Here is a 12,969-nt window from a genome sequence, read left to right as displayed (position 1 = left end):
AGTGACCGCTGAGCGAAACAACCAGCGGTCCGACGCGGCAGACCGACCAAAAATCACGCTTAAATCCATTTAGAGTCCGAAAAAACCGACTAACAACTAAACGTCACCGCGGTGATTTAACGAATGAATGACGTACAGCAGACGTACTGAGAGATAGACCAGGCTCTCCCGGTATGCAACTAGTCATTAGACCCCTCTCTTAATAAAGCATTATATCTAATTCGATAATAAGCCTCGTTTTGCGATGACACAGATATTTTTGCCCGGTGCTGCTGCTGATATACCGGTACATTCTCTATAGTAATATGTAATGTATGCGCACCCTGAATGGTGAAGACATCAGTTCGGGCCAATTGAAGACATCTGTTAGGGCAACACATTTTTGTTCTAATTAATTAGGAATCAAGGGGGTTAAGGCCCTCGGGAAACCGTTAATATCGTTTTGCGAACTTATCAGTAATCTATCCACTTAAAACTTCCAGGAATACCTTTCATATTCCTGTATACAATGCAAACAATATCTCGGGTGTAAAATCAGGAACCTGTGGTATGGGGGGAGGGGGAGGAACCTATGGGGGGCAGGAACCTGTGGTATGGGGGAGGGGAGGAACCTATGGGGGGCAGGAACCTGTGATATGGGGTGGAGAGGAACCCTATGGGGGGAGGGGGAGGAACCTATGGGGGGCAGGAACCTGTGGTATGGGGGAGGGGAGGAACCTATGGGGGGCAGGAACCTGTGGTATGGGGGAGGGGAGTAACCTATGGGGGCAGGAACCTGTGATATGGGGAGGAACCTATGGGGGGCAGAAACCTGTGATATGGGGAGGAACCTATGGGGGCAGGAACCTGTGGTATGGGGAGAGGGGAGGAACCTGCAGTGTGTGTGTGTGTGGGGGGGGGGGGGTAGCTCTACCGGTTAATTTTTTTATCAGAATATATTTCTGTGTTGAGTGAAGATGTTGATAAAACCAGATCACACGCCATAACATTAAACACCCTGAAATCACATCTATTTATAGAATATGGAATATATAAGTATTAATTGGCAGCAATTAAGTTAATTGTTTGTTCAGAGTCGAGTACGAAATACATGGGAACCACTTGTATCATATCCCTAGAATACTAGTCGGGTTTGTGGTGAATGAATGAAAAGCCTCTAGAAACTTCAGCAGATTCATCGCCTCCTCGTGTGGCACTGGTCAAAACTCGGTGAATTTTACTGAAATTTACTTTAGAAAGATCTGATTCTTATGACTCGATATAGGACTGATGCGGTGATATATCTAAACGCTACTGAGTTTCCTCATTCTCAATTCGGCGAAATATTCATATTTGACGTACAAGGACTCAATTCAGCGAAATATTCATATCAATCAAATTTTCCATTGATACCAAAATCCGACCAGAAATCTTTCAATTCTAGCAATACATTTATATATACAGCTGCCCATCCCCCCTCCCTCCCCCGTTCCCTACCAGAAACACTTGTTAGAATATGAAAAAATTTCCGAGTAAATCAAATGTCGAGGATGAGCAATTCGCATTACTCAACGGTGATTTTATTGAAAAAAATTCAACCTTGACTCGTCGACTTGGTTCAGTAGAGGTTGACAATCGATGTGTTATCTATCGGTTGTAGAGACCAGTCAGTAAAATAGATCACACATATTTGACAAGTGACTCACAATACGTACCGGTTTGACTTCAAAAACAAAGTTGTCATACTTCTCGTCTTTAGATATCGGTCTCCGTTCGTTCGGGGATCAAACCACAACTCAATGAGTCATAGATAGACTTTATACATTTTTCTTTTTTTATCGAGATATTATTTCATTTCTCGGTAATTATTAAAGCTATTTTCTAGTAATTTGTCAATAAAACTCTGAACAATATATCCCTGAAGAAAAGATGGCCGCCGATTTGTGTCATCATCAGAGTCCTCCGGAAAAGATGGCTACCTCGATGAAATCCCCCTATGACATCATCTGTGCCTTCCGGAAAAGATGGCTACCTCGATGAAATCCCCCTATGACATCATCTGTGCCTTCCGGAAAAGATGGCTGCCTCGATGAAATCCCCCTATGACATCATTAAAAATTTTCAAGAAAAGATACCTCCAAGAAATTGACATTTTGCCTTCAAACGACTTTTCTTGCTAATAGATAATATTTTCAAGATGGATGTTTTACTAGTTGTGACTTTGAAGATTTATTTAAAACGAAACCACGACATCTCAGATCGTTCGTCTCCTACCTTCATCGAGTTGAACCACAATTTAGTTTCTAAATCCGGGAAATCCGGTTCCTCGCCGTCCTCCTCGTCATCATCATCATCATCATCATCATCATCGCCCTCGGAGAACGATGTATCCCAATCGCTGAAATATCCGGACGACGTCACCGCTTTACGATGTTTAAAATCCGAATATATCCCCTCCGTGTCCGACGGGCCATCCGACGGGTCGGCGACATCGTCCAACAAGTCGAGACTATCGCGCGACTTCCAATGTTTCAGATTCTCGCCGTGGCTGCCGTCGGCGTCGGCCATCTTGAACTCGCGATTCAAACTACCGGTCAGGTCGTACAGCCCGCTCGTAAACACCTGCAAACTATCGCGAAAAATATCGCCGCTTTTCGGATCCATTTCGTCGAGTGCCGCGAGAAAATAAATCCAAGTCTAAAAACTCAGCCCAAAAAATGACACAAATCACTGAAAATCTGTTTATTGCTCGGAGAAAATATCACCGGAATGTCGCTCGTAAAATTCAAAGTCCATTTTTCGAGTGATATGAAATTCGGGGCGGTTGATTCGGATAGATTACTAGTATAGAAATCTCGGCGCGTCCTTCCGATTCGGAATCAACTCGCGACGACAGTGATTCCCGATTCTTTCTAGCGACTACTCGCGAAAAACGTAAACAAACTTTCTCAACAAACACGACCGCCTACTTGAAAAAACCTGAAATCGAGTTTCGCATTTTTCTTGAGAATGAAATAAAATCCTTATTCCCTTCGCGATTTCTCTTCTGGCAGACGTATGACGTCTGCTCGTATCGATTCCCGATTCCCCGCGATTCCACCTCGAAGCGAACTTCGCGTTTAATGACTTTTTAACACCTCCGCGGACTGTCGATCCGGCACACCGATCCGACCGTGTTGTTATTAAACTCGCCCGCCCACCAAAAAAAACAACAAACAACCGAAGCATAAGCGTGCATGTACGCGTCAGTCAACTAATGAAATAGCCGGCATATTTTCCTTCGTCGAGAATTTTCCGAGCAGAATGAAGGAAATATTTTCACGAGAGTTTTATTACTATATCACACAGAACTCTCGCGTCGTCAAAAGATTTATATATATATATATATATATATATATATATATATATATATATATATATATATATATATATATATACTTCACGACGAACTCATTTCAATATAATGCGACAAATTCTACGCTGCTAAGATTTTCTTTATGCGCCGCCGCGTCGAACTGAAGAACTTCTTCCCAGGGAGGGTCGTTAAATTCTTTATAATAATAATCTCTTCGATAGTTTGGACGCCGTTGAAATTTTCGAAAGATTTTAATTTTCGTTTTGTTACAAAAAAAAAAACAAAAACGCGTTTTTGCCGCGCCTGAAAAATTCTACAATCCTTTGAATATATCATACAATAATCAACGCATTTTTAATTCTAAAAATCAAATTTTGTCATTATTTTCAGAAAGTTTTTCATGTCTTTGAAAACGCCGAAATTCATGCGGTATTCCTGCTCGGCGGGGAACGACGCAGACGACACATTCCTCTAGCCGTATAAGGACATAAAAATTTCTATTTAGTCGGAAAAGTAAATAAACAAATCCGTTTCAGTAAGGTCATCATATGATCCGCTAATTACAGCCCCATTACGACAATCGTGATAATATTCATCATAATTATCATGATAATAAATGTTTATGTTAACGACTTTTACGCGGAAAAAGTTGTAATATATATTTCATTAACTCGGGGGACAGAGATAATTTTTTTTGGGATGATTCCGATAATTTTTCGTTTCTAGTTTTTCAGTTTGACTTACGACCGCCGGGTCACCGGAGGACAATAAAGATATATTGAATTGAATTAAATTGACTAATGCATACCGAGAAGAGCGTAGTCAAAAAGCGCAGTCGAACTGAGGCAAGTGAGGATCCACCAGGTGTCGCTAGAGGAACCGCAAAATCGTTTTAAAATTCTCGAAGAACATCCCTAAACCCCACAGCTGTGAGGGCTAGGCTGTAATACAGGGGGTTCCTCTACTTTCTCCTCAAATCCTGTCTGGAAACAGCTCTGGAGAAAACTGTGCCAGATGAAATAAATTCTAAGAAGGCATAAACATAAACGCACAATCAAAACCCGTATAGAAACTATTTCACATGTTTGTGGTCGATAAGAGAATTCACTTCAAGTGTTCACACATGGAACAAACGCCGTGCAGCAGATTGTGAAATACCTCGAATTCCAAAAACACCCGTTGTTTCAACGTTTTTACCAGCAACGATAATAACGTCGTCCAAAGGCGAAACTTAAATAAATGCCGATTTAAGAATTAGCTTAAAGACTGTAAAATTGACCGCAAGTATCTATCTTCCCCCTCGAGTACCTCAATATCTACCTTAGTAGTAATTTTCACCACAATTTCACATCTAAAATAGTGCCCTAATTGAAAATCATACTGGAAATCATTCCGATTATGAAAGTATTTCGATATTTCTAGGAGCATAATTGAGCTCTTGACTGAGAAGTAACTATTCACAATTCACAGGAGTAGTAAATATTTCACTGAGTTTAGAATCATGAAACAAAGAGTTGGCACCGTAAATATTACTCTTTCAGTGAACACTGAAAAGAAAATCCAATTTCGACGATTCTAAAAATCTGCGCGAACCGTGTATAAACATTGACAAATAGTTTATTCGTAGATAATCTATAGATAATCCTAATCCGCATTCAGATAGATTAATAGACAAAATGAGTGCGGATTATAAATTAAGTACGTTTATACTTTTATGACCAGGGTTCAACTCAGAACACCCGTCAATCAATGGTAGTTAATTCCTGAGGAGGTGCTTGAAGCAATTCATCAAGTGACCAGGATATAAGGCGACCCTTCGAATTAATGATCGAATTTCCACTTGTAAGAAACCCAGCGATGTCCAATCACAACTGAACCAGGAAAATAGTTCCAAATATCATCTAGAGCTTGTAACGATTTCCTAAAAATTCTACAGTGAACTGACAATTTCTAACGGAATTTCATTTTCCAAAAAAAACCCACTGGATAAACCCACAAAATGTGCCAACAACTTCAATGTACAGATTAATTTTTGAAAAAAAAATTGAACTCCCTTTCATCAACATAAACTGTCTGAAGCCCTGTTCAATTTAAGCACCTTTGGGCAGAAAGAGTAACCCCCTCCCGCCCCCCTTCAAGGCCCCCCCTCATGCTTCACTATCGAATTGAATTACCTGTGGTTAGAAGATTCAGGCTAAATAAAGTGTGATCCTGCATAGACAAACATCCGACTGAATCCAGCTGAGATCTAAACTCCCGATGAAAACTTGACTTCCAGTAGTGAATTCTATACAAAGCTTCCGACACCTCATCACAATTTGTGATTGACATCACATCCTGTGACCGGATATAAAGAGAGGTGACTAAACCCACACGCCTCGGCCTAGCGAGAGTGAGCGTAAAAAATATACAAACTCCCCTAATCACCTCGACACGATCACTCAGCAGCAGTAGCAGACGTGATCTCATCAACCAATTTATCACTGATTGTTTTCTAACTGTTATGATTTATGGCGTGCCGACCGACCAGGGTTTTCCCACTTTCCCCCAGCCCACGCACTCGTCAGACGGTTTGATGAGTGCAGTTTCATTCATCAACCGCTGAAAATAGTTTCTTTAATTTCTAGGAGGAACAGAGTTGGAAAAACCCACACAACTGTGGAACTGGATTCAGAGTCAAACTAAAACCCACACAACTGTGGAACTGGATTCAGAGTCAAACTAAAACCCACACAACTGTGGAACTGGATCCATAGTCAAATCAAATCTATACTACTGTGGAACTGGATTCAGAGTCAAACTAAAACCCACACAACTGTGGAACTGGATTCATAGTCAAACTAAAACCCACACAACTGTGGAACTGGATCCATATAGTGAAATTAGACCAGCAGTGCCGAGTCAAATCATGCACTCTGTCCATGGTCAAACAGTAAAGTCATTCACCACGCAAACAGTCAAAAGATCAGGTCTATGAAAGGTCAACTAATCTGAGAATTGTCTGAACAACTTCCTACACGTCCTACACATAGAAATATAATACATACAATACGTGCACTTTATGAGACTGATATACGACCGATATAGAAACAAATACCCCAGTGGGGGCAGGTTAAACTCAGATTTATACAAAAACGTCTATAATTCTGTATTTAATTGAATGGCCTCGCGAGAGAGCGATAGCCTTCTTCCCTCAAGGCTGATTTTCTAATCAGACTACATGGTATAAGCAGGTATGAAAGAGACTGTGGCAGGTGAGGTGCAGATTAGCACCAGGTGCGATAAGTGGTTGTTAAACTGCTGGTAAACACCTGGTTTACTGCACATCTCTTCAGATAGGAAATCATCGGTGTAAAAAGGTGGGGTAAAACTCACTTGCCACAGTACACTATATATCAAATCATCCCCCTCCCCCTGACCAAAAATCTCCAAACTCCCCTACGAAACATCTCCAAACCGCTCAACTAAACAACCCTATGAGGAGAGAATCCCACAATGATAATAAAAAGTCCGAAAATGAAACTTCGAGATAGTAGTTTATTTCAACGTTTCGACTATATCCTAATAGACATCTTCAGGAATAATAATTAGGATTTAGTCGAAACGTTGAAATAAACTACTATCTCGAAGTTTCATTTTCGGACTTTTTATTATCATTGTGGGATTCTCTCCTCATCGCGTCAACACGGATATTGTGTTCTACCTATCGTGATTAAACAACCCTAACTTAACTTTCCAAACAAACAATTGCCGGTCTAAATCACCCCTAGTTCCGCTAAATCATCTATACCCAATCATTGTAAATGCCTCACACAATCAGCCCTGAACTCCCAACACAATTTTCAAAGAAAATCCCCGTAGATAAAATCCATTAATTTCATCTTCGTCGAAATCATCGATTTACGAGATAAATCCGATATTCGATTTGATAAATCCGATATTCGATTTGATTTTTTTGAAATGTTTCTATTTCTCCGCGAATAAGCCACGTAAGACTTCGAAAAACTCTAAATTCAACAGACGCATGGGAAATATCAACAGGGTGTGGTGGTGGCGCGTGGATGCTCGGGATTTCAATGTGGGTGAATCAGGGATAGGCTCGTTGTAGTAATATTAGACGTCTCAGTTTTTAGTACGGTGCATCATCTGATGACCTTTTCGAAATGTCACAACTCGAAAATATCTCAACGAGAGAATAAAACTTGCAGCAGTTTTCAAACACGGAGGAGATCGTATTCAGTCATTGTGATATTTACGATTCAGAATTTCTATGGAATGTTAAATTTCTGATATTTTCTCATTTTTTTTAACACCCTCAACCCGCTAAGCGCCACGCAGGGTTCGATAAGCGGGTTCAATGTTTCTTTATCCCGATGGGGAGAGACCAGAGAAGAACCTTCGACCGAGAAACTCTGTCGCCACCAGGGTTTGAACCCATAAACCCTGGGCCCAGTTTCACGAAAAGGATTAAGGCCTAAATCGATTTCAGATAAACTGAATTATTGAAGAAATTAAATCGATTTAAGAGTCAAACCTTTTTGTGAAACTGGTCCTCGGATTGACGAGACCCGTGTCCGGCGGGTTAAACCACTCGGCCACTGCTTCTCTGATATTTGATCTCGGAATGGAACGAAATCTTTCTGAGACCAGTGACCAGCTGCGAAATACGCAACGGTTAAAAATGTCGAACTGAACGCGGTTTATGCGAGTTCTCTGAGTCGATGTTGTATAAGCTACAGTCGGCAGGTTTTATCATCAATAGCACACTCACCGACTTCTATATCTCAACATTCAATGAAATTTATGAATGAATTTATTTTTAGCGTTCACGCCAACATCATTCATTCATTCATTCATTCAACTTTTATCTCATGAGTAACTTTTCTACGAGTTGTTTGAACTCTGAGCAGCTACCGCGCTGCGGCTGCTGCTGCTGCGGTGAGGAGGGCAGAAAAAAAACCAGCACCAGCAGGAGGTCTCCAGACATCGTCCAGATCAATTACAAGTTCATATATCTATATTAACGGAAGCCACTCCTTCAAAATACTGGTGGTCTCTCATCAGCCGCTGCTGTAGTCAATGATCCCGATTGAATCCCGGTGGCGGCAGACACCGATCTAAGATCTGATCATGAAAAATCGAGTCTGGTGGTGGTTACTGGATCCCAACTCAAATCAAACCGATACACGATTTTTAACTGAAGAAGGAAGGGTGGTAGCAACCACCCAGAATATTTCAAACACTTTAAGTCAACTTTTTAGATCAATTCATTTATTACCGAACTATTTTATCATTTTCCAAAAAAAAATACTCTTCTTGACGGGAATCGATGATTCAATTCGGGAATCTGAATCGAGACGCTGTCGATTCAATTGAGCACTCGGTGTAATATTTTTTCCGTCGTTAATCTTAATTTCCGTCAGTCCGGTTCTTGACGAAATCGATCCCTGCCTGCACCGATAATTGGAGCCACCGCCGCTGAGGAGGACGAGAAGGAGGAGAGGAGGAGGACGAGAAGTGAGGAGGAAGAGCCTGTTGCAACATTCTAAAATCAATCGGTACTAAAGACGTACATCGTACATCAAACAACTGATTCTGTCACAGATGACGAAGACAGATGAGACCGAGGGGAGGGGGAGCGGGGGGCTTGTATCACGATCGTAGGGTAACGTCTTCCACGCGATTAAAACTGGATAATTCGATTACAAATTTCGTATCGACATCGAAAACTTCTCCGGAGACTGAACCCGAACAGCAGACGTATCAATTACCACATCGCGTTCAGGGAAAATAAAGAATTAGAACAAGATTCCGAGGGACGGCATAAAATTGTTTGAGGGAATCCTGCATCTCTCCCTTCTCAGAGATAAACACTCTTCTTTAATCCTTTCAGTGCTGACTAATCGACACACAAAGGTGCTGGAGGTAATTTGAAAATCTTTAAAAATTCCACCACAGTGCGATGTATCGTCAGTTACTTCACTACGTTTAACAGGTGCTGCCATCTTTCAATAGAGATAATAACTAATTACTAATGTTATCGATACACTATGATGCGGTGCACTCGCAAGCTCATTGATTAATACGCCGCACTGCCGTGTAGATGCACTGGAAGTATTAAAACATTTGAACTGGGTTTGTTCAAATTACGAGGATCATCAGGTTTGTATTACCGTTTTTATACGGATCTACAACATCAGATATGATAAATCCATTATTCAACTCATTTTTCGCCCATTATAAAAGGCAATGTCCCTACTTTAATCTGCTGCGGCTGCTGCTGCTGCTGCTGCTGCTGCTGCTGCTGCTGCTGCTGCTGCTGCTGCTGCTGCTACTGCTGCCGCTGTAACTGTGTGAGTCAGAGACTCTTTGGCACAGATGCTTCTCATCCAGATTATCTACAATCCAACAACTATGTGGAGAGTAATGCTAGGTTCACACACACGATTTTTCGTCGAGGAATCGAGCAACTCACAGTCGAGGACAACTATTTTGAAGTGAGTCATGTGTGTGAACGAAAAAGTTGCTCGATTTTCCTCGACACAACTCTAGTCTCGACTAGTTGAGAGAAATAGAACATGTTCTATTTCTCTCAACTCAGTCGAGGAGTTGAGAGAAATCTAACCAATCAACATGCAGTATATTCGCGCGCATTTTAATAGTCTTCCTTTCTGGTAAGAGAGGGCAATATATTTCTACAATTTCTACAATAAAAGAATAAACCTTTTAAATCTCATCAATCGCATGTCTATCAGATAATTGATATATGAGACTCATGAATTCTCTTTAAAATTTCTGGAGTCAGGCGGTACCAGGATCCCCTAACACCGGGCATGATATATCCATATGGATGCTGGATAGGCCAAAGTCGTTTTATCACAATTATCTTTTTGATTTCTGCTTAAATTGCGATTTCTTGTTCATCCTTCTATGCCTTCTATGCCTTCTATGCACTGCTGCATCTACGCCCAGCTGGAGTTGTGTGAATTATGCTGTGTGTGTGAACACACATTTTGACACAACTTTGTTTATTTATCTAACCGGGTCAGAAGTTGAGAAATCGAGAAGTTGAGACAACTTCTCAATTTTCTCTTCAAAAAGTCGTGTGTGTGAACCCAGCATAATCGAAATGTCTGTCTATGAAACTATTACATACAACCACTGCATTGATGAGATACAAGTCCACACTAACAACCCGACCCAATTGCTATGAGGCCATAAAATGTTGTTTTTTTTAGAATTTCATGAATTTCTATATTAGCACACATAATTGACTGACTTAGTGGGGGTTGGCTTAAGGGCCCAGCTTCCAGTTCAATTTGACAATTTGTAATAACTCAAAAAGGAATTGATTCTACGTGTATAACTAGAAAGAAATCGAAAATGAATTTATTTATCAGTTTCAATAATTGGAAATGGACTAATATTGACTCAAATCAAGTCTCAAATCTAACGAGCTACTGTGTAACCAGACCCAAAAAAAGATTCCTCCTTGAAATCAGCAGCTATTCATAAACGAAACCGGGTCAAATGCTTTTTACGAGTCTGGTGTTTGTTTTGACAATAAGAGATCAAATCACTTTAGTAGGAGTAATATTTATACGATAAAAAAGTCGTTTCTCAGTTAGATCTAAAATGATGGCATACTGTAGGGAAGTGGTAACTATGGACTGAGTAATAGATAGTTGAACTCAGTGTGTGCATTAATACCCGAGAGAGGGGTGTGACTCAAGGCAACCACTTTGCTCCCCTGTTCTATATATTCCAATGACTCATATCTATAAACCGCTATAGCGAAGATTCATTCAATAAATCTGTAGCTGGCGATCGGTGAATTCATGGATTGAGATGTTGGGGAGTGTTTAGTACAATGGCAGTTCCACAGTTGTGTGGGTTTAATTTGACTCCAGCTCCACAATAGATGAGGGTGTTACAAGACCCTGCACCCAGTTTCACAGTTGTATGGGTTTAATTTGACTCTGGATCCACAATAGATGAGGGTGTTACAAGACCCTGCACCCAGTTTCACAGTTGTGTGGGTTTAATTTGACTCCAGCTCCACAATAGATGAGGGTGTTACAAGACCCTGCACCCAGTTTCACAGTTGTATGGGTTTAATTTGACTCTGGATCCACAATAGATGAGGGTGTTACAAGACCCTGCACCCAGTTTCACAGTTGTGTGGGTTTAATTTGACTCCAGCTCCACAATAGATGAGGGTGTTACAAGACCCTGCACCCAGTTTCACAGTTGTATGGGTTTAATTTGACTCCAGCTCCACAATAGATGAGGGTGTTACAAGACCCTGCACCCAGTTTCACAGTTGTATGGGTTTAATTTGACTCTGGATCCACAATAGATGAGGGTGTTACAAGACCCTGCACCCAGTTTCACAGTTGTATGGGTTTAATTTGACTCTGGATCCACAATAGATGAGGGTGTTACAAGACCCTGCACCCAGTTTCACAGTTGTGTAGGTTTCATTTAACTCTAGATCCAGTTCCTCAATATCCGCTTCCATATTTATGCGGTTTTAATTTTATCACTGCGTACGTGACGTGTCTAAAGAAATTGACTTCCAAGGTCGAATTAAGACCACAACAAATGTGGAACAGAGAAATCATGCTCCGATCAACCGGAACACAATCAACAACACAGCGATTCAAAAATCAAATATGGACATTAACATTCCACTACAGCACTATATATATATATATATATAAACCAATATATATCAACCAATCAGATTATCTCGACAGATAATCCCGTATAATCCCTCAAGCCGTCCAGATTATAACGTCTCAATTTAATTAACCGATTACTCACTGAGAACTGGAGCCGGAGCCGGAGCCGGAGCTTCAGAATCCGATTTAATTCTTAATATCTCTTCTAATACACGACACTGTTGCGTTATACACGCACTGTCGTCATGGCGATACATGGCAATTTCTCCACAGAATTTCTCGAGACAAACAACCGTCCCAAACAATTATGAAAATTTTTGAACAATTTTGCCTAAAAAATCTTTTCCAACAGTTAGAAGTTTGGGAGCCAAATATCGATGATATTAAGACTGGTTTGACTAATTAATACCCTAAAGTGCTGGATATAATTTGAATTTTTTTAGAAATTCTACCCCGGTATGTTGAATAACGGACATACGGCTATAGTGCATCTGCACCGCGGTGCGGTGTATCATTAGTTACTATTATTTCACTATGTTTGACAGGTGCTACCATCTTGCAATAGAGATAAAAACTAATTACTTATTACATCAATACACCGTGATGCGGCGTATTAGCAAAGCCCATCACCGATTTAAACACCGCACCGTGGTGTATACGCACTAAAAGGGTTAAGGGATTGTTTGTAACTTAAATTCTGACATTTTAACTCAACAGACAGACAAGCAGAACCTCATCGGGGGAACCTCATCGGGTCCTCGTATCTGAACAATTAAAACAGATCGCATTAACTCGTATTATCTCCACGGAAACGACATTTACATCACCATGGTAACAACACGCTCATCGCCACGGTTACGACAAACAATTAGCTTCTAATTGTTGCGCTCGTAGTAATGCTACCGGATATTGACAGCGAGGCCGTTCGCTGGAAGACACCAATCATTCGTC

General features: G+C 40.8%; 1 protein-coding gene across 4 annotated transcripts in view; it reads right to left on the bottom strand.

Annotated features, from left to right (window-relative positions):
* The window catches only part of LOC141911509 (uncharacterized), a 47,303-nt gene that overhangs the window by 14,411 nt on the left and 19,923 nt on the right, over positions 1 to 12,969 (bottom strand). For 2 of the 4 annotated variants that reach the window (XM_074802483.1, XM_074802484.1), the window contains exon 1: positions 2,254 to 3,115. The exons of the other annotated variants lie outside the window; for them this stretch is intronic. In XM_074802483.1, the coding sequence (XP_074658584.1) occupies positions 2,254 to 2,643 (390 nt within the window). In that variant the 5' untranslated portion in view covers positions 2,644 to 3,115. Of the gene's footprint in view, positions 1 to 2,253; positions 3,116 to 12,969 lie in introns of those variants that run through there. 4 annotated transcript variants of the gene reach the window in all.

The sequence above is a fragment of the Tubulanus polymorphus genome, chromosome 10, assembly GCF_964204645.1.
Source record: "Tubulanus polymorphus chromosome 10, tnTubPoly1.2, whole genome shotgun sequence".
NCBI classification, from domain to species: domain Eukaryota; kingdom Metazoa; phylum Nemertea; class Palaeonemertea; order Tubulaniformes; family Tubulanidae; genus Tubulanus; species Tubulanus polymorphus.
The sequence above is the reverse complement of the archived record's forward strand: the minus strand, read 5'-3'. Positions and strand labels throughout refer to the sequence as shown.